Source organism: Vipera berus (genome assembly GCF_964194415.1).
Source record: "Vipera berus genome assembly, chromosome: 2".
Taxonomy (NCBI): Eukaryota; Metazoa; Chordata; class Lepidosauria; order Squamata; family Viperidae; genus Vipera; species Vipera berus.
Window position 1 is genome coordinate 98,388,508 of NC_138203.1, and position 27,400 is coordinate 98,415,907.

Genomic DNA, 27,400 nt, shown 5'->3' on the forward strand with positions numbered 1-27,400 from the left:
CGGTGGCACCCTGAGGAGGCCCTCTCTGTGGGAACGCACAGGGCGCAGGGAGCTTGATGCCGGCAGCAGATGTTCCCTAAGGTACTCCGGCCCCATGCCATGGAGGGCTTTAAACACCGTTACCAGTACCTTGAATCTCACCCGGAAGACAACTGGCAACCAATGCAGCTCACGGAGCAGAGGTGTAACGTGGGAGTATCGGGAGACTCCCAACACAACTCTCGCGGCTGCATTCTGTACCAGTTGGAGCTTCCGGGTGGTCCTCAAGGGCAGCCCCATGTAGAGAGCGTTGCAGTAGTCCAGACGAGAAGAGTTTAATTTAAAAGAATTAGAGGCTGCTGTGCATGATTTCTCTCTCTCTCTCTCTCTCTCTCTGTCCCTCTCTCCAATCTTCTGCTCACCTGGCAAGCTGGCTTCACTCTCGGACAAGCTGACACACATTCTTATTGGGCTGGCTCTCCTGCCCTGCTTTCAGCTGCTTCCTGCTTCCAGCATGAGGCCACTCTTTTTTACACACACACACACACACACACAGAGAGAGAGAGAGAGAGAGAGAGAGAGAGAGAGAGAGAGAGAGAGAGAGAGAGAGAGAGAGAGAGAGAGAGAAGGGAAGCACAAGTGCCTCTCTCTGTCTCTGTAAATGGCGGAGAACAACTGGGAGCTGCAGAAGGCTGAAAGAGCCGCATGCGGCTCCAGAGCTATGGGTTGCCGACCCATGGTGTAACCAGCCTTATAGGATTGTTGGTGTGGGGGAAAAATTGGAGGAGGGAATGCCATGTCTGCCACCTGATCCTTTGAACAAAGGTGAGATTTAACAATTAAATAAACATACTAGTTTTAAGATAGTTATATACCCCTTTACAAAGTAACTATGCAGCAAGTTCTGGAGTCTTTTTTCTGGGCTACTGCAACATACCCTTGAGTAGTAAAAATCCAGGGGACCACAGGATTGCAGCCAGAAGATATAGAAAACTCTGATGTCATTTAGCAACTCTGTGGATTTTCTTGGCCCTATAGAAGGCAATACAGGTAGTCTTTGACTTACAACTATTCATTTAGTGACCAGAGTTACAGTGGCACTCAAAAAAGAGGCCTATGACCATTTTCACACTTACAAGCATTGCAGCATCCCCGTGGTCATGTGATCAAAATTCAGACACTTGGCAACTGTCATGTATTTATGATGGTTGCAGTGTCCTAGGGTCATGTGGTTACCTTTTGCAACCTTCTGACACACAAAGTCAACAGGGAACCATGTTGCTAATTTAACAATTGCAATGATTCATTAACAACAGTGCTGGTCCAGTGGTCCACGAGCATAATAAAAATGGATTGATTCATTCATTAACTATTGTGGTAAGAAAGGTTGTAAAATGGGGCCAAACTCACTTAAGAACTGTCTTGCTTAGCAATGGAAATTTTGGGCACAATAGCAGTTGTAAGTCGAGGAGTAACTGTACAAGGCCTGCTCTCATGTCCATTTGCACTACAGTATAGGTCCGTGGTGGCGAACCTATGGCACGCATAGGTGGCACGCAGAGCCCTCTCTGTGGGCATGTGTGCCGTTGCCCCAGTCCTAGGCCTTCAGCTGGGTTTTATAAAAGCTTTTTGCTTTAGGCCTTCACTGCCGTGTGCAAAAAAAAAAGTTCAATCAATCAATTTCAACTTCTCGCGGGGAGAAAAAGATCTCGCAAAGTTGGAATTGATTGAACTTTTTAGTCCCACCCAGTCTGCCGTTACCACTGCAGCCACACCCAGCCAATGGACCACGCCCAGCCAATTGGCCACACCAAGCCAATGGGCCATGCCCACTCGGCACCCGACGATACATAAGTGGGTTTTGGGTTGCAGTTTGGGCACTCGGTCTCCAAAAGGTTCACCACCACTGGTATAGGTGAATCTACACTGCAATTAAGTTACACTCCATTCTTCACAAACAAGTGGTAACCATTAAAACATGTTAATGTATTTGTTCCACCATCCCCAAATCCCAAAACATTCCAGTAAAAGGGCACATAAACAAAAAAAAATCCACAACTGCTGACAACCAGGTCTCCAACTAGAGTATCTGGAGCACATTCTCCTGTGTACAGTAGTAACAATTAGGTATCCACTTACTACAGGACATTAAGCTGAAAATGGAAGATGGGCTTAAGGATTGTGTGAATTCAACAGGGTCATTCTGAAAAGAGCATAGATTTATGTTGTATTCCAACATAAATTGGAAATGGAAGTTCGGCTTTATTATGGTCTTTATATCTTTATAACGGTCAAAGATTACCATAAGGAGGGCGGAGTACAGTCAATGAAAAAAACATAGAAAATGCATCAGTTTAAAAATATTTATTATAAAAAGCCAAAATATATAAAATAAAGTATATATAAAGACAAGTTGAACTCATTTGGAGAGCAGCAGATTGAAGAAAAATTATTTATTACATTTGCCAACCATCTCTCTTGGACTCTGGGCGGCTTTCAACATTAAGTTGCCACTTTCATTAAAAAAATCTATTTCAAACAGGCTGTTGCAGACATCCAAGTTTAGGTTTGGAGAAGTCGGTCCGAGAGAGCACAGTTAAGCCTGGTTTAGAAGAGAAGGGTATAAAATTCGCCACAAATGATGCAAAGGCGCATCAGAGAAGGGTGAGGGGGTGACATGATAGCAGTGTTCCAATATCTCAGGGGCTGCCACAAAGAAGAGGGAGTCAAGCTATTCTCCAAAGCACCTGAAAGCAGGACAAGAAGCAAAGGATGGAAACTAGTCAAGGAGAGAAGCAACCTAGAACTAAGGAGAAACTTCCTGACAGTTAGAACAACTAACCAGTGGAACAACCTGCCTCCAGATGCTGTGAATGGCCCAACACTGGAAGTTTTTAAGAAGAGACTGGACAGCCATTTGTCTGAAATAGTATAGGGTTTCCTGCCTTAGCAGGGGGTTGGACTAGATGACCTCCAAGGTCCCTTCCAACTTCTTCTTCTTCTTCTTCTTCTTCTTCTTCTTCTTCTTCTTCTTCTTCTTCTTCTTCTTCTTCTTCTTCTTCTTCTTCTTCTTCTTGTTGTTGTTGTTATTATTAATTATCTCCTCAGCCTAACCGCTTTCAGCGTTGGAGGAATTCTATTCTATTCTATTCTATTCTATTCTATTCTATTCTATTCTATTCTATTCTATTCTATTCTATTCTATTCTATTCTATTCTATTCTATTATTATTATTTTTTTCACAAAATGCACACAGTAAGAAGGTTAAACGGGCTCAGTTTTCCTGAAGCCACGAAGCGGCTAATCTAGGGACGCCACACGCGTCGCCTTTCGAAGATCAGATGGGAGGAGGAGGCGGCGGCGGTTGACTTAGGGTGGAAACACGGAGAAACGCCCGACTTCTGTTAGCAGAAAAGGAAGAAGCGGCGGCGGCGGCGGCGGCGGAAGGAAAGGGGCCGATTCCCTTCGCGGCCGGCGTGCTTGCGCGGACTCCCTCGCCTGCTCTCCTCACAGCGCCGCCACAACACAAGGGCGCCTCCCTCGAGGCTTCGGAGGCCGAGCCATTTCTTCCTGCCGCCGCCTCGAGGCGCTTTTGCGGCGCGGAGTCGTCTTCTTCCGAAGGCCGCGAGGACGGGAGCGGCCGTCTCCCGAGGCTTTGGGGAGGGAGCGGGGCGCGTAAAAAAAAAAAAAAGGTAAAGGGAAGGGGAAAGAGAGGCGGCGGGCCGCGTTTGGTTTGCTTCGGGTGAGCAGGCGCGGCGGGGCTGGAAAGAGCCGCCGCTTAGCGCAGTCCTGGAAAGGGAAGGGAAGCATCCCTCAGCGGGTGCGGCGTGTCGGCGAGGCCTTGCCGGACCTCTGTGGAGCAAGGGCGGCTCCTGCCGTTTTTTTTTTTTGTTTGTTTGTTTTTTGCCCCGTTGCTTTGCGGAGCCGGCAGCCGCCAAGGCGCCGTTTGCTGTTTTCGCAACGCTGCAAAAGCAACTCTGCCCCATAGAGGTAGCGGTCCGACTTGTCGGGGGGGGGAAATAGAGGCACGCCAGGCATCCCGCGTCGGGGACGGCCGCTTCAGCATCTTGTCGGAGGCTCTTTTTCGTTCGCTCTGTATATTGCTTCGCGCCAAAGCCTGATCCGATCTGGAGCCGGTTGTCGCTCTTAGTCCGGAGCATTTCACAGTCTTTTGAACTGGGCGATGAATTGAACCTCCGCCCCCAAAACAGATGCCAGATCGAGCTCTTGAGCAAGGCGGATTTGTACCCCGAGGCCACTTCAAAGAGAAAAGTGGTGGGTTCGTTGGTATTTCCTATTTCCTGTCTGCGAGGTGTTTTAAGAGGTTTTAATTTTGGGGAGGCTCAAGATGGAGGAATCGGGCCAAGTAACTGCACGCTACTTATACTGTATGCTCAAAAAAAAAATAAATGTGGCGATAGTGTTCCATCGTAGGCCAACAATAAAAGGTAAAGTAAGGTAATGAGGTAAAGGTAACCAGAAAATTACGACCGTTTCAGAATAGAATAAAATAAAATAAATATGTATAAAGAGCAGACTATATTCACTGTTTAAATATAAATGAGGCTTTTGATCTGCAGTGCAAGGTCTTGTGATTCAGGAGGTTGGAAGTCTTATGATGTAGACTGTGGGAAATACTTTCTGTTCTCCCCCTTCTCTTCCAGGCCTATTTGAAAGCACTGCCCTTCCTTCTGTGACTATTTTAGCTTTTTTTTTTAAAAAAAGCTCTCTACATAAAGGACTATGTTTCTGGGTAATTCATATATAACTGCATAATTAACCTTTATGGAACATGCAACTCACAGATCAATAAATCAATCAATTTTATTACAGTCATAGACCAGTATAAGAAGGGTGGGATATAATAAACAATCATTTTGAAAGCTGAAAAGTATAAAATACACAAAATTGAAGAAGAAAAAACTTTTTAAAAAGCAAATACTTAAATATAAAAAAATGAAACTTATAAAGGGGTAAAAACATTAAACATAAGGAAACATAAAAGTATATGGCTGATTTAATTTATCACCATACCAAACGGTCTTAACTGACAAGTTAAAAATCTTTTTTTAACAAACAGGATTAACCTGAGGAAGCTCATGAATGCATAAGCTTTCCTGGTAAGGGTAAATTTGTCAAAATGATCAGGTTAACTGTATTTTTTTAAAAAGTGTTTTAATATCTGAAGCAATCCATTTGTGGTGGGTGGAGTCTAGGACTCAAGATACTAGAAAAATTATTTTATTAATATAGATATTCCCATAAAACCTTCCCAGTAGACTGTAAACATGTTAAAAGTGTACAGTAGAGTAAAATGAGAGCAATAAAACCAGTCAATTGCTCTCAACTCAAAGGCATCCAGAGTTTTCAGTGAAAGAATTCCACCACAGCCTTTGAAAAATACTTGGAAAAGGCAAATGGTCCACAGTACAGCAGCCACCTGCTTGTATCTGAGACCAATGTAATTCAAATATTGTATGTGGATCATCAGTTACCAGTAGGTTTCTAAGTAGATTCACAGAACTGTAAGTTGTAAAATCCTAATAACTGTTTTGAGAGAAGTCTGCCCATCATACTCACTCCTACTAGTGGGAGATGCTTTCAGTTTCTTGTCTCCAAAGTTTGAGAAATAGAGGTCACTTGTCCTTAGTAGCTGTCCGAGTTCTGTAGAACTCTTTTTCCCACCTGCCACCAAAGTTCAGGTGACACACACACACACACCATTCAGGAAGGTGTTAAAATAGTGTTCTGGCTATTTGGAGACAACATTATTGTGTCTTTCTGTTATGGTGGGCTAGATTGGAGTCTACTGTTGCTCATACAGTTTTTAAGGGTTATTTTACAGTATAAGGTTGATTCTGAGTTTTGGGAGAAAGTTATTGGATCTTTTTATTGTGAACTATTTTTATTGTGAACTATCTAGAGCAGGTGTGTCCAACCTGCAGCCCATCGGCCACATTCGACCCTAGACAACTAGTAATGTGGCTTCCACAAGATGGTAAACATTTAGCATTATGTTATTTATATACATTAACTTCATTGTATATTTTACATGTAGTTCTTGACTTACAACCGTTCATTTAGTGACTGTTCAAAGTTACAGTGGCACTGGAAAAAGTACGCCCGTTTTTCACACTTTATGACCATTGCAACATCCCTGTGGTCATGTGATTAAAATTCAGAGGCTTGGCAACTGACTCATATTTGCGACTGTTGCAGTGTCCCGGGGTCATGTGATCACCTTTTGTAACCTTCTGACAAGCAAAGTGTAAGCCAGATTCACTTAACAACCCTGTTACTAAATTAACAACTGAAATGATTCACTTAACAAATGTGGCAAGAAAGGTTGTAAAATGGGGCAAAAATTGCTTAACAACAGAAATTTTGGGCTCAATTGTGGTCGTACGTTGAGTACTTACTTGTATATGTGGCCCAAAATAATTCCTCTTCATTCAGTGCAGCTAAACAAGCCAAAAGGTTGGACACCAGTGATCTAGAGATTGAGGTTTGATTAGGGTGTACAGTACTGCAGTACTACACTAAATAATACAATACTATACTGTAGGTGCTGCCATGGAAAACAACTGAGATTTCCATCAACTGGACCTTTTAATTTTTTATGGTAATTAAACTTTTAAAACCTCACTTCAAATGCAGGCATGGAGCAGTTATTCTTTCAAATATTAGTGGCCCTAAAATGTAGGTAAACACCACCCTGGTGAATTAGCCTTTAAACAAGTAGGAAGTCGGTCTAATTGATTTAAGGCTGGTGTGAAAAAACTGTAGTTTGAAAAAATGTCCTGCAGAGACATTATGTCTGACACTTAAGAAAACCAAATGAAATGAATGGTGAAAAACAGATTCAGAAAATATATATTTTATTTCAATTGCTTTTCTATTTTATAGAATTTAATTTCTTACTAAGCTATTGGAGCTCTACTTTGCATTCCCTTGCTCATTCAGCAGTTAAATTGACAAAACTTTTTATCATACTTTCTTAATTTAATTATTTGGCATATATACTTTCTTAATTTAATTATTTGGCATATATTTAATTAGAAAACTAAAAAATACTATAACAGTAATTTGTGAGTTAATTAAAATTGTGATTTTAATTTTTTGCGGCTAGACTTAATTTTATTTTATTTTAATTTTATATTGTATTGTTTTTAAATTTTGCCTTGTAAACCGCCCTGAGTCCTTTGGGAGTAGGGCGGTATATAAACCGAATTAATAAATAAATAAATAAATAAATAAATAATTGCTCATTTGGTACTTGGACTAAATCTGGGGCAGATATCACTGAATGCTAATATTTAATCTTTACTTGCACAATAAAGCAGAAGTAAGTAAGGTTTCTTTGTATTAAAATGAAATAAATGATTGAAACAAATTTGACTGCCTTAACACTCAAAAGAACAACTTTACTAAAAAGCTGTACTTTGGGGTGTTATAAAGGAATTTTTATAAAGGAATTTTTCTCTACTTTTAATTAACTGTTCTGTGGAAAACACTACTCTAATTACAAAATATAATCAGTTCTTGTAGCTCAGACATGTCAAACTCGTGATGTCGCCCAATGTATTGGAGCTTTTTCGCCATTGTCGGCAAAGGGCTGGGCGTGGCTTCCTGATGACGTGTCTGGCCCGCAGGCCGGCAGTTTGACAACCCTGTTGTAGCTTGTTGTCACATTTATCTGTTATGAAATTATGAATAAAACTGATCTTGAACTAGCCTGAAAAATATTAAATGTCTGATTTTTATGAATATTTGAATAAAACCTCAATAATTTAGTTATACAGTCGGTGGGATTCAAATATGTGAACCAGTTCTCTGTGTGAATGCTGCTTTCGGAGGTCCATTCTGGGCCTGGGCAACAAAAAATTAGCTACCGGTTCTGCTGAAGTGGTGTGAACTGGCTAAATCTCACCACTGTATACAATTATAGTAGCCTTGTGCAGGGGTTGTATGAATTGTAGGAAAAAATATCTTTTGGTTTCTAAAATTGTCATCTAGTTATTTTTATTCCCTTTAAGAGAAAATAAATCTTGCCTCTCAGCTACATGATCTCTGTTATAAGCACTTTATGCCATAAATGCTTGCCATAAATGCTGGTTAGTGAACATTTGGCATTTCAGAATCTGAATCATGTTTATTCAAATATACAATGTTCCCTTTATCTCAGGGTCAAGCCGTCCAGAGACATTTTGGAGTTGGGAGGCCTCAACAAATTCAATAAAGTGAATAAATATTAAATATTAGTGAAATATGTAGAAGTGAAAGGAAAGAAGATACTGTCTTGGCTTGTACATAGGCACCAAGAAATTGGAGATTTGGCATGTTAAATATTTTGCTTCACCGAAAGCTTTGAAAAGTTGTTTTTTAATAGACTATAGTAGGAAGCTGTTTAGTTAGTGCAGATTTATAGTTGCTTTTCCACATGGTAAAGCAAAAGTGATATTTCTGTATATTAGTACAACAAAAATTTGAACTGTGATTAAAGGAGCCTCTTCCCCCAAATTTAAAGAAATAAATTCAAAATAAAATGAAGTACTCTAGAAAAATCTTAAGTATTTATGGTATACCAAGGAAACTGTATCTAATTTAAATGGCTTGCTGCATAGGATTGATGTGAGAATTTTGTATTCTCTCATTTATGGGGAACTGACAAGAGAAAATATTTTTCCTTCTATCAGTTAGCAAAAATATGAATTGTTTTATGTTGCTGTTTCATTTCAGGAAAATTTTGCATGAGAAATAACCTTAGTGACGCATAGATAATTACAGATGTATTTTTTTAAAGTAGAAAACATCTTACAAAATAAATAGGTTTTTGTAGCAGTAGCTGAAAAAAACTGAAAATTGATGGCATAATCCTGTCAACCAATTAAAGAGTAATTTAACCTTCTCTCCAAAATTTCTTTTTTCAAACTGGTTATATATTGTTTTATAGGAGAGTAATAGTTCCCTTTTCTCCAGCATGATAGATGGAGAATCCACGAATGGGTTAACTCTGTCTTCCTGCCCAATTAGACTAAGTCTGTCAAATTTGCCACGCCTCCCAGTCACAACTTAGTCTTTGCCCAGAATAGACATGATAATTTTGGCTCCCAGTTTGCAGACTGAATTCATTGAGCAGGTTGTATGGTTCTTTACTTTCCATTCGTGAATTCTCCATTTCCCTCTCTGCACTGGGATCAGCGCAGCTCCTAACTGCTCGGCGGATTTTCCTCTCCTTTTGGAGCTTCAAACTCCAGGAAGCATTTGGCTTCCCAGCCACTGCAGAAGGCCCTCTCCACAGGCTTCGGCCTACATTCCTTCTTCATCTCTCTAGCTGCGCTGGGATCAGCACAGTGCCATACTGGGTAAAGGTGCCCTTACTCTGCAGTCTCCAGGAAGCCCCAGGCATCCGTCCCTTATCGTGGCGCGCTCGTTGTGGATGCCATTTTGGAAGCCGCATGGGGAGGTTTTCTCTGGAAATCTTCTGCTGCCTTTCAAGCGTGCCTGTAACAGCTTTCCTTACCGCTCTCCCTATTGTCAGCCTAACCCTCCTGAGAGTTTTCCTCAGTAGCGCCCGCCATTTTAGGCGCCGCTATCACTCCAGGTGCGGCCTGTCTCTGCCAGCCGCAGGGGTGTGGAGTGCACGCTTCTTTGAGCTAGAGGAATTAGAGCATATTGCCACCCACTGCTTGACTTCATAGGTCAGGGGTCGGCAACCTGAAATGGTGAAAGAGCCACTTGGAAGTGGTTCCCTCACAAAAGAAAAAAGTGGGAGCTGCAAAATGCACGCGCGCATACGTAAAACAACAGACTTCATTGAAGAGTGGAGCCTAAGGTGAGACATGCACTGGCCCTGCCCCCCCACCTGTCCAGCTCACTGCAGCTCAATCCGAGGGTTGCCTCCAGCTTAGCATCTTCTGCAACTTCACACGCGCAACCACTTGCTCTTTCACACCCTGCCACCGGCCAGCAAACAGGGCAACCAAGGTGGGAATCTCCCTGGTGTTCTGGCACTCGCCTGCTTCCCTTATGGCCAAGGCCCAGTTGTTGGGATCCTGGGCAGACCAACCTCTTCTCCCTCAGGGCCGAGCACAGCTCGGGAGAGGCAAATCAGCAGGTGGATTTTCTGAGCAGGTCGACAGTGGATTACTCCAAGTGGTGCCTGCATCCCGATCTCTTCAGGGAGATATCGGAGAGGTTTGGTCATCCAGTACTGGATTTGTTCGCTTCTCCGGCGAACTCCCAGCTTCCAAGGTTTTTCTCCCAGTTCCCCTCTCCAGGGGCAGAGAGAACGGATGGCCTTCACAGTCCATGGCTTGGGGGCTTGCTATATGCATTCCCGCCTCTCCCTCTGATCCCGGCGGTCATCCACAAGATACTGCAAGAACGGGCAGAGGTGACATTTGTTGCATCACACTGGCCAAGATGGCCATGGTTTGCTGACCTCATGAGCTTTTTCATCTCTCCCCCATGGATTCCTCCAGGTCGCATTATACTCAGCCAGGGAGCTCTGCAACATCAAGAACCCCAGTGGCTCCAGTTAACCACTTGGCACTTGAATGGCGGCTCCTGACGCGTTGAGTCCTATTCACCAGGCGTAATTGCGATGATTCAGGCCTCCAGACGGCCTACAACAAACAGAATCTATGACTCCACTTGGACAAGTTTCTGTCACTGGTGGGCAAAGAAACAGTTAGATCTCTCGGCTATTACCATTCCAATTCTTTGGATTATCTATTGGAGGGGCTCAACAAGAGTTTGGCACCCAATACTATCCGCAGACAAGTGCGGCTCTATCCACGGTACTTACATGTGGCAATTCAGAGCCATTGGCTCAACATTCTGTGGTACGCTCATTTCTCAAGGGAGCGACCAACACCAAACTGCCCGTGGTTGGGATTTGCCGCGGGTCTTGCAGGCCCTTATCTCATCTCCATTTGAACCTATCTGAACCTGTACACTGTGGTTCTTGACAATCAAGGTAGCCTTGATAGCTGTCATGTCGGCTAGACACATTTCTGAACTGGCAGCTCTCTCTATCAGAGAGAACTTATGCGTCTTTCATGATGACAGGGTGGTCTTTCGATTGGATTCCTCCTTATTCCAAAAGTCAATACCTTGTTTCACAGGATGCAGGAGGTAATTCTGCCAGATTTTTGTCCTCATCCATTTCATGACTTGGAACGTCAATGGCACGCCCTGGATGTCCACAGGGCCTTACGCTACCGCTTTAAGCAGACAGCGTCCTTTTGCAAGTTTATTTATTTATTGATGGGATTTATATCCCGCCCTATCTCCCGAAGGACTCAGGGCGGCTAACAACAAAACATATAATAAGTACATAAATCAAGATAAAATGAAATTGAGAACATCAGTGCAATAAAAAATTAGAGAATTTAAAAAATGAATTAAAAATACTAAATATAAATTAATTAAAATGCCTGTTAGTCTAGGTCAGCCTGGTGGAACAGGTGTGTTTTGAGGCCGCGGCGAAAGGATTGGAGGTTTTGGGCCATCCGAAGCTCAGGGGGGAGCTGATTCCATAGGGTTGGCGCTCCCACAGAGAAGGCCCTCCCCCTGGGGGTCACCAGCCGACATTGCCTAGCTGACGGTACCCTGAGGAGGCCTTCTCTGTGTGAGCGTACTGGACGATGGGAATTTGTTCCCGGCAGCAGATGGTCCTGCAAGTATCCCGGACCTAAGCCATGTAGGGCTTTAAAGGTAAGTACCAGCACCTTAAATCTCACCCGGAGGGCAACTGGTAGCCAATGCAGCTCACGCAGGAGGGGTGTAATATGGGAGTATCGGGGAGCTCCCATCACAACCCGTGCAGCTGCATTCTGCACCAGCTGAAGCCTCCGGGTGGTCTTCAAGGGCAGCCCCATGTAGAGAGCATTACAGTAATCAATACGGGAGGTAACGAGTGCGTGGGTGACTGTACGTAGGGCATCTCGGTCCAAAAAGGGGCGCAATTGGTATATAAGACGGATCTGTGCAAATGCCCCCCTAGCCACGGCTCCAATGTGATCTTCAAAACTGAGTCGTGAATCTAGGAGGACGCCCAGATTGCGTGCTCTATCAATGGGAGGTAACATCTCTCCTCCTATAGTCAGAGATGGAACCTCTTGGACTAAACGAGATGACGGTATGTACAGCCACTCAGTCTTGGCCGGGTTGAGTCGAAGCCTGTTTTCTCCCATCCAAATCTGCACCGCTTCCAGACAACGGGACATCACATCAAGGGCATCACTGGGTTGGTTCGGGGTGGAGATGAATAGCTGGGTATCATCAGCATATTGATGATATTTCACCCCGAAGCTACGGATGATCTCTCCCAGCGGCTTCATATAGATGTTGAACAGGAGGGGCGAGAGCACCGAACCCTGAGGCACTCCACAATTAAGAGGCCTAGGGCTTGACCTCTGCCCTCCTGCCAACACCGTCTGCGAACGGTCCGAGAGGTAGGAGGAGAACCACCGCAGAACGGTGCCTCCCACTCCCAGCCCCTCAAGACGACGCAGTAAGATACCATGGTCGATGGTATCAAAAGCCGCTGATAGATCTAATAGGACCAGGACAGAGGAATAACCTCTATCTCGGGCCTGCCAGAGATCATTCACCAGCGCGACCAATGCCGTCTCCGTGCTGTGCCCTGGTCTGAAACCCGATTGGTACGGATCTAGATATTCAGCTTCCTCCAGGTTCAAAGGGAGCTGTCGTGCCACCACGCTCTCAACGACCTTCGCAAGGAAGCGAAGGTTGGAGACAGGACGGAAGTTGTTTAAAACAGCTGGGTCCAGTGCTGGTTTCTTGAGGAGGGGCCTTACCACCGCCTCTTTCAAGGCAGCAGGGAAGTACCCTTCATTCAGTGAGGCATTGATAACTGCTAGGAGCCAGCCTCGTGTAACCTCCCGAGATGCATAGACTAGCCAGGAGGGACACGGGTCCAACAAACATGTGGCGGCACTTAGTTTCCCCATGATCTTGTCCACTTCATCCGGAGTCACAGGATCGAACTCTTCCCAAATGTACTCGGCCAACTTCATCGTTTTCCTCTCGTTAGATACTGCCCAGTCAGAGTCCAGACCAGCCCGAATCTGAGCAATTTTGTCCACCAGATATTTACTAAATTCCTCAGCTCGTCTATGTAGGGGGTCCTCTCCCGTCTCTTGACTTAAAAGGGAGCGGACCACTCTAAATAGGGCGGCCGGGCGATTATCTGCGGACGCAATGAGGGTGGTGAAGTTGGAAGCCCTCTTTGTTTCCTTTCAACCTTCTACTTTTGGGGCAGAAGATTTCTGCCTCCACTATAGGCAGGTGGATCAGGGCTTGTATTGCAGGGGCGTACCAATCACATTCACTGTCAGTTCAAAGTCATATCACTGCTCACTCCACTCGCAGCGCTGCAACTTCCATAGCGTGGGCGACACAGGCGTCCATTGGGGACATTTGTAGGGCGGCAACATGGTCTTCACCTTCCCCCTTCATGAGGCATTATAAACTGGATAGGTTTGCCTCTGCGGACGCCTCATTCAGTCGGAGAGTGCTACAAGAAGTAGTGCCACAGGGTGGGACACAGGCCCTGACTGATTCCCTCCTATAGGGACAGGGCGGCTTTGGTATGTCCCATGTGTGGATTCTCCATCTATCATGCTGGAGAAGGGGCGTTGTCTTACCTGAACGCCTTTTCTCAGCATGACGATGGAGAATCCACACCCACCCCTTAGTGTCCGTCAGGTCCTGTGTTGGGTATGGGAGCCAACACGTCGGACTGTCGTCAGTAGCTTTGCCTTCATCATGACTGGGAGGTGTCCTGGCCCAGGAGAGGCGTGGCAAATTTGACAGACTTAATCTAATTGGGCAGGAAGAGAGAGTTAACCCATTCATGGATTCTCCATCAACATGCTGAGAAAAGGCGTTCAGGTAAGAAACGCCCCTTTTCTTTCCACTTTTGATGCACTAATAAATTGAATATTGAAAAATCCCTGTTCATTACTTTACTTGGAACCAATTACTTGAAATTCTTGGAAGTCTTTAAAAATATTGTAGGTGGCATACTTTAAATTTTGTCGGCTAGAGGTTTTAAAGTGAATTTGACTTCAGCTCATTATGATTCTTCCGCTAGTGTCATTGAAAGTAGTAATTCTAAGCCTATATTCTGTATAATGTAGCTTCAGTTGGTCTAATTATATTCAAGTGGCTCATAGTTAAAAAAATGTGGAGGCGAATTATGGAGGAAGTATTTCTCCGTCACTGGTGCAAGAATTATGTATGGGAAAAATCACATGTAATTATATAACAAATAATATGTTGTGAACAGTCATGAAATTCCATTTAACAAGTTTTACAAAATGCATAATGTCATTTTTCTTTGCATATCTATTACCTTGAATATAGGTTCATCTTTATTGCAGTCGTCCCAAAGGATGCCTGGGTATAGAGTTTATTTCTGACCCAAAATCTTCCAGTGAATTTCTTGTCTAAATAGAAGGAAAAATTAAACTGATATAAATCCATTACTGCAGAGGTCCCCAACCTTTTGTGCACCAGGGACCTGTTCCGTGGAGAGAGGTTTTTCCATGGACCGGAGGGGGCGTGGTTTTGTTTCCTGCCTGCATCCCACCGATGGGGCTTTGCTTGTTTGTGTGGACCAGTACTGGTCCATGAACCAGGGTTTGGGGATCCCTGCATCACTGTATTCAATATACTCTACATGTTCCTAGTGTACTAATTTCTGTACAATTATATTTCAGGAGCTTTATTTCAGGACCCTTGCTAAGCAAAAACAAAAGGAAGTTATGGAGAAGAATGGAAACAATCGGAAACTTCGGGTTTGTGTTGCTACATGTAACAGAGCAGATTATTCAAAATTGGCCCCAATCATGTTTGGCCTTAAAGCAGAACCACAGTTCTTTGAACTGGATATTATAGTTCTGGGCTCTCATCTGATTGATGACTATGGGTAAGAAGTATACGTTATTTCTTCAAATATGCTTAACTGGAATTGTGGGGATGGGTTTTCTTAAGATTGATTTCTTTATTCCAGGTTCAAAGGTAGTCCTCACTTTAATGGCTACCACTGGCCCTGGAATTTTGATTGGAAGTCGTCGTGGTCACCACATTTAGAACCATTTTTACGATGGTTGTAAAGCAAGTCACTGGTTCTTAAGCAAATTGTCATTAAGCAAATTGATCCTTCTTAACTGTCTTGCTTAGCAATGGAAATTTTGGGCTCAATTGTGGACATATGTCGAGGACTGCCTGTACAGCCTTTAAAGAATGGTTTTATTAACAATATTATTATTATGGTTGGTTCCGTAGTCAGTCAGATGTTTAGATTGGACTAGATGTTTTTTAATCTACTAGTTGAGTCCTTCCCTTGGATCCAGGATAGGCATATGCGGATGTTTAATGATGTTACAGATGCCATCTCAGGATGTAAGTTCTTCTGAGTGAAGTTGCCTTTTGCTATTGACTGATGGTGATTTTGTCAGTGTCAATGGCGTTCCGTTGGTGCCCAAGTTGTTTTGGGATTGCACCGAAGGCGCCTGTTGGTACTACTTTTGCTTTCTTTTGCCTCAATCATATTATTATTATTAAATTTCTTGGGATTGAAATTGTTAATATTACCCACCCTTGCCTTGTCAGACAATTATATTGACTGTATCATTAATTTCAGTGTATTTTAGTAACTAGCACGCTGTTGGTGTTAAAGTGTACGGCACTGCAGTCTAAGTACTTTTCCTCTTCCTCTTCCCTCTTTCCAGGAACACGTACCGTATGATTGAACAAGATGACTTTGACATCCACAGCAGATTACACACAATAGTGAGAGGGGAAGATGAAGCCGCTATGGTGGAATCTGTTGGTCTTGCCTTAGTCAAGTTGCCCGATGTGCTCAATCGCCTGAAACCTGACATAATGATAGTCCACGGAGACCGGTTTGATGCTTTAGCGCTAGCTACCTCTGCTGCCTTAATGAACATTCGAATTCTTCACATTGAAGGTGGAGAAGTCAGTGGGACCATAGATGATTCCATCAGGCATGCCATTACCAAGCTGGCTCATTACCACGTGTGTTGCACAAGAAGTGCAGAGCAGCATTTGATCTCTATGTGTGAAGACCATGACCGCATCCTTCTGGCAGGATGCCCTTCGTACGACAAGTTGCTGTCTGCCAAAAATAAGGATTATATGAGCGTTATCCGGATGTGGTTAGGTAAAACGAGTTGCATACGTAAGACTATGATTTCATGAAGCAGACTACATCAAAAGTTTATCTGGCCCCTTTTGGGGTTTGCCATCATAGTTGGCAGTTACAATTGGCCTGGTGTACCAAAAATGTTTGTCTTTGGATTATATATTAGAATTTTAAATATATAAATTTCACAACTGCACCATGGAACAGAAGTCTAGATTAATCTTATCAGTGTGCTTTTCACGTTAGAATGTGAAAAAGGAATCTTGTTACAGGATGTTCTTGGCTTACAAATAGCATCGAGCCTGGAATTATGACTGTTAAGTCATTGTGGTCATAAATTAATTTGACACTACAACTGTTTTTTACGACTGTCACTAAGGGAACACCAGTGATCATGAAGTGAATTCTGTGCTTGCTGGGTTTTTTTTATAACTCAAGTTATTTTGCTTTTTAAGTGTGTATGTGTGTATTACATTTACATTGTTTTCACAGGTGAGGGTGTAAAACCAAAAGAGTATATAATCGCTTTGCAGCATCCTGTGACCACAGACATTAAACATTCTGTAAAGATGTTTGAACTGACTTTGGATGCTCTCATCTCTTTTAACAAGAGGACTTTGATTTTATTCCCAAATATTGATGCAGGTGAGTGAGATGACTATTACGAATATGTTAACGTACTGTATTAGGAATGTCTCTGTGTGTGTGTGTGTGTGTGTGTGTGTGTGTGTGTGTGTGTGTATGTGTGTGTGTGTAATTAACTGGCACAGAATGCAGCCGCGAGAGTCGTGTTGGGAGTTTCCCGATACTCCCATGTTACACCTCTGCTCCGTGAGCTGCATTGGCTCCCAGTTGTCTTCCGAGTGAGATTCAAGGTACTGGTAATGGTGTTCAAGGCCCTACATGGCATGGGTCCGGAGTACCTTAGGGAGCACCTGCTGCCAGCATCAACATCCCTCCGCCCTGTGCGTTCCCACAGAGAGGGCCTCCTCAGGGTGCCACCAATCAGAGAATGTCGTTTGGTGGCCCCCAGGGGGAGGTCCTTCTCTGTGGGCGCCCCGGAATTATCGGTTGCCGGTTGAGCTCCGGATGGCGCCCAATGTCCGCTCCTTCCGACGCGATCTGAAAACGTATTTATTTAAACAAGCCGGCTTGGCCTGATGGGGGATGGGTTGGGTTTTTTATTGTTCTTAATATTTGTATTTATTGTTTTTACCTTGGGCATTATGTTTAATTCCTTTTAACTTTTGTATTTTTGTATTTTATACATTTGCCCTGTTCACGGCCCTGAGTCCTTCGGGAGAAGGGCGGTATATAAATAAAATTATTATTATTATTATTATTATTATTATTATTATTATTATTATTATTATTATTATTATTATTATTATTATTATTATTATGTGATAGTGCTGTGATTATTACCCTTTCACTTCTTCACAAATACAGATATCCTTAATTAACAATCGTAACTGGGAGTGGAAATTCCACCAGTAAGCAAGATGGTTGCAACGTGCAACGCCTCATGATCATGATGCTTAGTGATGGCAGTTCTGGAACTTTTAGTTGATGTTATTAAGCAAACCCTGTACTGTTGTTGAATCCTGGTAGCTTCCCCATTGAGCTTGCTTGTGGAATCCGGCAGTGAAGGTTGCAAATGGTAATTGTGTGACTGAGGTGTTGCAATGTCATAATTGCGAGTTGGTTGTCAGACATCCAGATCATGATCACATGACCACAGGGATGCTGCAGTGGCTGGAGCTTTGAGGACCCTTCATAGGTACCACTTATTCAGCACCATCAATAAGTTCAGATGTCTCTGAACAAGTGATCATTAAGCACGAACCGGCAATGAATATTCAAGACCATTCAGCTTCCTTTCTCTCCTCTGAACCTTTATAGAACTTCCACAGATTCCTATCCTCTTATGTGAAATGGAAGTCTCATGTTCCCCATCTCAAGTTTAAATCATCTTTAAGCCCACATTTGTTTTGCTCGTAAAAGTTAGATTTAATTCCCAATCTTAAGTCACATTTGTCTTCTTTAACTTTTATTCTAATGTCGAATATATGATTAATAACTAATTCCAGGAATAAGACGGTACGGCAGATCCCAGTTCTGTATCTGTTTGGTTGCTTTATATTAACACGGGATTTTTAGCAACTTAAATGCATTTTTGAAAGCTAAAAATAGACTCGTGAATTAAACAGAAGCCTTTTTTTCCTGCCCATGTAAGTCAAAGTCAGATATTTCTTACACAAATGTGCAGAATGTTGTAAATAAAGATTATCTTGAAAAGGAAATGCAACAATTGATCAGCATGGGGATTATTTTCTGATTTCATTATGCAAAGTGGCTTGTAATAATCTCTGTATATACCTTCATTGCCCTCTTATGCTTATTCAAAATGCATTAAAAGACTTACTGTCTTCTTTATCATAGGGAGCAAAGAAATGGTTCGGGTAATGAGGAAGAAAGGCATTGAGCATCACCCAAATTTCCGTGCAGTAAAAAATGTTCCATTCGACCAGTTCATCCAGCTGTTGGCTCATGCTGGTTGCATGATTGGGAACAGCAGCTGTGGTGTACGAGAAGTTGGGGCATTTGGAACTCCCGTCATCAATCTTGGAACACGCCAGATAGGGAGAGAAACAGGTATTTAAGATCGGGAGGAAACGGCACAGCACTATGTTTCTTTGTTTTAATTGAAAACTTTCCGCAGCCATGTCAAATTCTTTAGTGAGACTAAGGAAGAACATGTATTTTTCATTCCAGAGATAAGATTACTGTACTCATTCTCTTACCTCAGGGCTTTTCAACCTTTTCACCCATTGTACCACTTTTAGGATATGGCAACATCCGAGTACCACCAGTTGCCTAGCAAGGTGTCAAAAACTTGATGAACAAAAAAAGAGGAAAAAACTAATGAAGTACAGGTAGTCCTTGACTTACAACAGTTTCCTTAGTGACTGTTTGAAGCTACAGTGGCACTGAAAAAAGTGCCCCCCAAGCCACAGCCGAGCAAGACACCTGCCTGCCCACCTGGCGGCGCTCTTCCTCCTGTCCTAGGTTTTCACTGTTGTGAGCATTTCTGTTGAGGATTGGCAATGGTGGAGGGGTGGGGGGTACTTGGTTTTTATTCCCCCTGTCTGCTGAGTGGTTGCAGCATGTTTTGGTCACTTCACATGACCCTGGGACACTGTGACAATCATAAATATGAATCAGTTGCCAAGCATCTGAATGTAAATCACAAGAACCTGGTGATGCTGCAACATTCCAGCTGATCGGCGCTTCTGGGCTCAGCAGAAGCGCCAGGATCAGCGTCGACTCCAGCTGGAGCCGGCGCTGATCCTGGCGCTTCCGCTGAGCCCTGACAGCCCTGCAGCTCCCGCCATTTTGCGGTGCTGCCAGTGGTTCAGCTCATTCCCCTCCCCCGCTACCACTTTTCTAGGATGGTCGCGTACCACCTGCCAGGTGCCAATGTACCACAGGTGGTACCCGTACCACTGGTTGAAAAGCCCTGAAGCCTGAAATCTGCCGGGTGGGAGAGAACAATTTGACAAACTGAAAGCAATTGTTTATGTAGAATTGATACGGGTGGTCCTCAACTTACCACTACAGTTGGGACCAGAATTTCCATTGATAACCAAGACGGTTGTTAAGTGAATTATGCCTGATTTTAGAACCTTTTTTCCCACGGTTCTTAAGTGAATCGCTGTAGCTGTTAAATGAATCACGTGGTTAAGCAAATCTGGATTCCCCCATTGACGTTGCTTTGCAGAAGCGACTGGGAAGGTGGAAAAATGGTGATCCTATGACCCTAGGACACTGCGGCGCATTGTAAATAACACGCCGACTACCAAGCTCTGAAATTTGATCACGTAGCCAGGGGGATGCTGGCGTGGTTGAAAGTGTGAGGACTGACTGTAAGTCCCTTTTTCCAGTGCTGCTGTAACTTTGAATGGTCTCTAAATGAATGCATGTAGTTTGTAGTTGACATTCCTAGGCAGTGTGGAAAAGAGGCTTTCTTCCTGAATATGACAAAACAAAGTTCTCAGCTGCAAGCCCAAAATGTCGGGCATCCAGGCTAATTTCCACATTGCCCTACCATTGCACTACATCTTATCTCTTAGAACTCGGCATTTCCACGTTTGTCAAGTAAATGTATGTTGGTGCAGATGTACATGGTTTTATGTTGGAGGATTTATGGCTGTGTCCTGGAACTTGAGCAGCAGAGAGTAGCCTAGAAGAGTAAGCTCCAATTGTCAGGTGGCTAGAGAAGGATGGTTGATTAGATAGTACGCAAGGCCTAAGTGAAGACTTCCAGTAGAATTTAATTCCTGAATTCATTGGTCATTCTCTCCTCTTCCCAAACTGCTAAAGCTGCAAGGGAAATGAGGAGGGAGAATTTGAAACTTGGAATGGAGAATATCTTGCTCAACTTATGGATGGAAATTGGGGGACCGGAATATGCAGCTCTTACCAATCTATCTCTATGGAAGCAAAACATTTTCTGACTTGAACAAGGGGCTGATTAAAATTGTAGTTTATAATCAAGAAGACGAGCCTAGAAAAGTAAGGTAAAATGAGAGGAAATGTTTATTTTTCTCTTCCTGTGAAATAGGGACCCTACTTAACTTGTATGATTTCCTTAACAGAGTGCATTTCTTTGGGTAATTGCTCCATGCAGTTAAGGGACCAAATAAGCATACTTATATTTTAATCTGTTAAGGCTAAGAATGTTGAAAAGATTTGTGGACAATATAATGAAATGCATTACGTCTCCATCAACAAAAATAAAAGCAAAATTGCACTTTATTTTTTTGTGGTTTTTTTTAATGAATATAAAAAAGGTAAAGGTTCCCCCGCACATGCAAGGTAGTCATTTCTGACTCTAGGGGCCGGTGCTCATCTCCGTTTCAAAGCCGAAGGGCCAGCGCTTGTCCGAGGACGTCTCCGTGGTCATGTGGCTGGCATGACTAGACGCCAAAGGCGCACGGAACGCTGTTACCCTCCCACCGTAGTGGTCCCTATTTTTCTACTTGCATTTTTACGTGCTTCTGAACTGCTAGGTTGGCAGAATCTGGGATGAGTAACAGGCGCTCACTCTGTTACGCAGCACTCGGGATTCGACCCAGCTCTGCAGGGGATATTTTAAAATATTTGTTTGTCAACATATATGAAAACCAGAACATGGATGCAATTTGTTTTATTATTTATTCAACCAAGAAGTCAAGGCAACTAACAATAATTAAAATACAGAAAAACTGACATCTAGGACATTTAATTGTTTAAATAATTATGTTAACATATTTGCTGCAGTGCAAGAGTAATGAAGTTGGACTTTTAAACTATTATCCAGCATTCAGTTCATTTGTATTAAGCAAGTATGCTTCATTTCAAATTCATTTTCTTCTAATATGATATTTAATGTTCTCAGTTTCTGATTGTTGTTTTTTTGAGGAGAGAATGTCCTTCATGTGCGGGATGCTGATTCCCAAGACAAGATACTTCGAGCTTTGCACATCCAGTTTGGGAAGCAATACCCTTGGTGAGTAAAGCCATACAAGTGAGTGTAGGAAATTGTAAGGCACCTAGAGAAAATATTACTACGTTTTGCAAATTTTTCAAAGCATCATTGGGAAAGCGTTTGTGTGATAAACTAAATAGTATCTTTGTATAAAAAAGGGCTGTCCTACAGAGTAAATGCCAGTTTGCATAATTCATTCATCTGATGTATATCTATTTGCTTCAGATTTATTACTACATCAAATAATAATATATAGATAAAGAGTGTAGAGAAGACTGTCCTCCTCCTTGGCAAATCCCAGACGCCCTGCCCAGCTAGATTTTTTTTTACATTAAAATAGTTAAACTGGCATTCTACAGAACACTAATTTCTAGCATCATCTTGATTTCTAATCCATATGGGTTCCACAAACTACCTTACAGAATAAAAATTATGTGTGGCTGTGTTTTGTATGGAAATGAATTGACAAAAGTAAGCTGGAAGGTATAACAAGTATTGTTCAGGAAAAGAAGCATATAGGAAAGGCAAATAGCATTTGGTAAATATGTGCTCTGTAACTGGTTATGTCTGTCATTGCAGCATTTTATGAATGGGCAATTTTTCCTCCAGTAATCATTTTATAAATTGCTAATCCTTTTTGCTGGTTTTGTATTTTATGGCGTATTGACTCTTGATTGGTGAATGGGTATGATCTGGCATTGACAAGCTTACAGATTCTTTACGGTCCGATACTAATTATTTTTTATTTGTAATAAAAATAAAGTTTCATGTACAGCAATTAGTGTAACAAATAAAAAAAGGCTATAATAGAAAAGTTAGAACTTTGTGTTGCATAACAGTATATGACCTATAGTTCAGAACCTCTCTGATTTACCGTAATTTTCCTAGGTAATAATAGACAGCCCCAGGAATTTGTGACTGCTGTTTGATAATAGGATTGATAAAAAGTCTGATTTTGGAATTATTGACCTAGTTTCACAGTTATAGGTAGTCCTCATTTAGTGCCACTAATTGGTTCCAGCAACTTGGTCACTAAATGAAGCAGTCCTAAGTGAAAAATCACGTGATCACAATTGTGCTTATGTTTTTCTTTCCAATTTCCTTTGCTTCTTGAATCTTCCTTCAGATGAACTGGGGTTCTTTCACTTGGAGGACATCTTAGTGTGGGATCAATAAGCAAGTTAAAATAAGAACAGGTTATAGTACATACGTTGCCATTAATCTGTGCATCGACGCTTAATTTAGAATTTGCAGGATGGATGCCAAAGAACGAGCACTAAGATAGATTCCAGGAGGGATAAATCTTGAAAATGTTATTTAAAAATTGTCTCTGAATATGTTTACAACATTAAGCTAGAAATGCTTAGCATGGTGCTGGGATAATTGGTAAGATAAAAATTAATGTTTGTATTTATTTTCACTGGAGAGGAAGAGATGCACCCTCTTATCCTTCCGCAAGTGCCCAAAGACTTGGCTTTTACTATATTCAAAAGGAATAACTTCCAAGTAAATGTGCAGAGAATTGCCATTTTACTTTTTATTTTTAATGTTAATAGAACCACGGTAGCATTACTAATCTGTGTACCTTTTTGCCAGCTAATCAGCTTGGCCTGTATGTGATAACAATATATTTATTTTTTTTCCTACTCACAATCTGAATGCATAAGTTTGGCTTGTAAGATATTTTCCTTCTGTTTTGAAATGTTACAATTGCTTCCATTTGATGTTACAGTTCAAAAATATATGGCGATGGAAATGCTGTCCCAAGAATTCTGAAGTTCCTTAAATCTATTGACCTCGAGGAACCCCTTCAGAAGAAATTCTGCTTCCCCACTGTAAAAGAAAGTATTTCCCAAGATATTGATCATATCTTAGAAACCCAGAGTGCCCTGGCAGTGGATCTGGGTGGAACAAATCTCCGAGTAGCAATTGTCAGCATGAAGGTAATTATAAATCAGAATGGTTTATGTATCCACAGGGGGATGTCTTGCTGAGAATATACACGCTTATAATTTTAAGCAGTATGATCAATTCACCTTTCAAATATAATTTTAAAATGCATCCTATTCCTGTATGCCAGCTTATTAAAATGTGGCAGCTTCCTGTAAGAGGGTAGCAAGTTGGTAATAAATTAGATATTCAGAGGGGGAGAAAACCCCTCTGATACCAGAAGACATGTGGAAGAAGTAAAGAGAAAAAATAATGTAAAATATAACACAGGGACTGCTCCAATAAATACTGATCAGCATCAATTCTGTATAAAATAAAACATGCTTAAAAAACATAACAGATGTTTTGGGGTTTTGTATGCAAAGTGATTAAGGTCCGTTCACTATCTTTCAGCCTAACCTACACCACAGGGTTGTTGTAGAGGTAAAATGAGACTAGAACCCCTACCATGAGTCCTGGGTAACAGGTGGAATATAAATGCAACTAATTAATTCCAGTTTTCAGATATAGTGCAATGTAAACATTCGATGAATTGGTTTAAGTGAAACAGCGATCTAAAACCAAATGAAGATTTGTCGTGTCGATCCATCCTGATTCAGGAAACACAGGGTGGTGCTATGAAAAGCAGGATGTCAACTCTGCTAACATCAAATGTTATGGCTTGACAAGAAATGAAGAAGTAGCCGTTTCATATGTTAAACTTGTGTATTGCTTTAAGAAAGTTAGTTTAATGTTGGGAGGGTGGATGAGTAGGATTGCACCTTTTAAGGCCATTTTTAACTAGAGAAGATAAGACCTTGGCGGCTTTTCTAACGGAAGGGAAACTGATTCTTTAAATTAACTGGAGAATATGATTAATGACAAAATTAGAAAGGTGGAGAATTGTGTTTTAATATATTATGCAAGGGGTGGAGATTTCAGATTCCAGCTTCCTTCGAGCAAGCATTTGCCAGTGTATTAGGCTAATAAAGGACTTTTAAGATAAACAATGCCTTGGAAACTTGACACAGGAGTCCTCAACCTTGGCATCTTTAAGACTTGTGGACTTCAACTCCCAGAATTCCTGGGAGCTTTGCTGGCTGAGGAATTCTGGGAGTTGAAGTCCACAAGTCTTAAAGTTGCCAAGGTTGAGGACCCCTGATGTAAAGTATGAAGAATTGAAAGAATGATTGCTGAATAGGAATTCTGTTCTTTTTTCTTTTTCTTTTTCCATTTCTTCCACAAACAAGTCAACAAATATACCGCAATACATAGATACATACATGTAACCCTCCTCCTCTCTCTTTCCTCTTCTCTACTTTCTTTTTCCCTTTCTCCTTTCTTTCCTACTTCCCTCTTCTTCCTCTCCTCTCCTCTTTCCCTCACCACTCCTCTCCCGTTTCTCCCTGCTTCTCCTCCTCTTTTCCTCTAACCTTCCTACTTCCTTCCCCCTCCTCTACTCTCTTCCCTCTCTCCTTTCTTCCCTCCCGTTCCTCTTCCGATACAATTCAGGGGTAATGTCCGAGCAGCTCCTCTCCTTAGATTTTCAATATCTATAATAGGTATGATAACATTAATTTTCTGTTACGTCAATATTTCTATAAATCTGGCCTTCTCGGTATATACTTCTATAAATTTTTATACTACCTCCGGTTATGCAATACTGTGTCGCCTGGGTCTCCCTCCTTATCTCCTCATTTTTCTTCCATCTAAATTAGGGTTAGCTGTCTTTTAAGCCTATTCTCTTTTTCACCCGCTCGTAAAAATTTTCCCCAAATTTCATAATACTCTGACTCTGTCTTATCTTTAATTATCATTGTTAATCTATTCATTTCCGCGCATTCCATTATTTTCAATAGGAATTCTGTTCTGTACTGCTACACACAATGTGGTCTTGGGCTCCCATGTCGTAGCAAACCTGCCCTGGGACTGCATATACTCAGTCATTTGAAAACCAATTGTAATTGAACTTTTTTTTCTAAAAAAAAAAACTATTTTTAACATAAGCATTGTAAAAAAAAACATTGTAAAATTGCAGTTGGTGGGTATTGTTTAGGTCCATTTTTCCCTTGGCTGCAATGGAGCCTCTTTTAGAATAGTACCTTCTATAATGTTTAGGCCTCCTCAGAACAGGATGTTTGTCCCCTGAAAACTCTTGCTTGGTTCTCTTTTTAACTGATAAGATTAATTTAATTTAATGTCTTAAACCAGGATTGCCTTACATCATTCTTTTTTCCTGTTGCAAAAGGCATCGACTCCACCATTTGCATCCCTTTTGCAGGCCAGCAAATAAGCGGAGGTTGAGGTTGGGCATATGGTTTGTGTGGCCAAGAAAGTGCAGACATACATAGAAAGACTTCTCTTTTCATATAGTTAGTCCTCGACGTACGCCCACAATTGAGCCCAAAATCTCCATTGCTAAGAAAGACAGTTGCTAAGTGAGTTTTACCTCATTTTACAACATTTTTTTAACCACAATCCTCTGTTTTCCCCCATTGACTCCTTTCTTGTTGGAAACCACTGGCAAGGTTACAAATGGTGATCTCATGGCCCCAGGACACGGCAACCATCCCAAATACATGCCAGTTGCCAAATGCCTGAATTGTGACCATACGAGCCTGGGGATGCTGCAGTGGTCGCAAGTGTGAGAAACAGCGATAAGTCACTTTTCCCAGTGCCGCTGTAACTTCGGATGGCTGTAAGTTGAGGACTACCTGAATAGTGTTTGCTTGCTCCACGGAATACGTGTCTCGTCTCTTCAGTTTTGATTCTGATTGGTCAGCAAGAATTGACAATGACTTGACGGCACGTAGTCTTATCGCTCTGTGCTTGTATTTGATGTCTTTTGAGAACAGCACTTTTATGACAGAAGGAAGTACTTAGAATAAATAAGGGTTTGATGGACTTTTCTTTTCACTTAGGGTGAAATAGTTAAGAAATACACACAACTGAATCCTAAAACGTACGAGGATAGAATAGAACTGATCCTTAAGATGTGTATAGAAGCTGCCTCAGAAGCAGTAGACCTGAATTGCAGAATTCTGGGTGTAGGTAAGTTTAATAAGCATATTTTTTTATTTTATTTTTTGCTTTATGAAATCAAGGCAAGAATTAGCGCTGTACCCCCCCCACCCCCCACCCCCTAATTTCAAATATAATAAAAGGAATTGTTTGCCAGGGTGCTGAATTTTACAGATAACCTTGGTGTTCATAGACTGCAAAACGAATTAATATATTAAAATCGGTATACAGATCTCAGAGAGCCAGTTTGGTGCACTTGTGAAGGCACCAGGCTAGAAACTGGGAGAGTGTGAGTTCTAGCCCTGCCTTAGGCATAAAGCCAGCTGGGTGACTGTAGTCCAGTCACTCTGTCTTAGTTCTAGGAAGGAGGAGGCATTAGCAAAACACCTCTGAAAAACCTTCCCAAGAAAACTGTAGGGACTTCTCCAGGCAGTATCCAGGAGTCAAAACCTGACACAGAGGCACTAAAAAAATAAATAATATTCTCAAGTTCCGTGCCACATGCATATTTCATAAGTTGTACTTCTGTAGGCAATTAAAAATTGTATATATAGTCTTCCTCTCAAAATTATAATAGGCAGAAAAGGCACTGACTGAGCATCAGGTGTTAGATTGAAATAAGCAGGACAGCTCCTGTTGACCTCTAAATTTTAGAAGATTTTGTCCTGTCTCGTATTCTTTGTTCAATACTGTCTTATATTTTGAGTGTGTGAGTATGGATGAGGTACAATGAACAGGAT

General features: G+C 42.0%; 1 protein-coding gene across 3 annotated transcripts in view; it reads left to right on the top strand.

The window, feature by feature from the left end:
* Positions 1-27,400, top strand: part of GNE (glucosamine (UDP-N-acetyl)-2-epimerase/N-acetylmannosamine kinase) — a 60,665-nt gene that overhangs the window by 20,029 nt on the left and 13,236 nt on the right. Inside the window, exons 1-8 of one of the 3 annotated variants that reach the window (XM_081320862.1) lie at positions 3,265-3,671; positions 14,733-14,941; positions 15,747-16,198; positions 16,673-16,825; positions 18,623-18,835; positions 21,644-21,731; positions 23,443-23,653; positions 26,561-26,690. In XM_081320862.1, coding sequence (XP_081176988.1) covers positions 14,778-14,941; positions 15,747-16,198; positions 16,673-16,825; positions 18,623-18,835; positions 21,644-21,731; positions 23,443-23,653; positions 26,561-26,690 — 1,411 coding nt within the window. In that variant the 5' untranslated portion in view covers positions 3,265-3,671; positions 14,733-14,777. Of the gene's footprint in view, positions 1-3,264; positions 3,672-14,732; positions 14,942-15,746; positions 16,199-16,672; positions 16,826-18,622; positions 18,836-21,643; positions 21,732-23,442; positions 23,654-26,560; positions 26,691-27,400 lie in introns of those variants that run through there. The other 2 variants (XM_081320861.1, XM_081320860.1) reach the window with 2 other exon arrangements.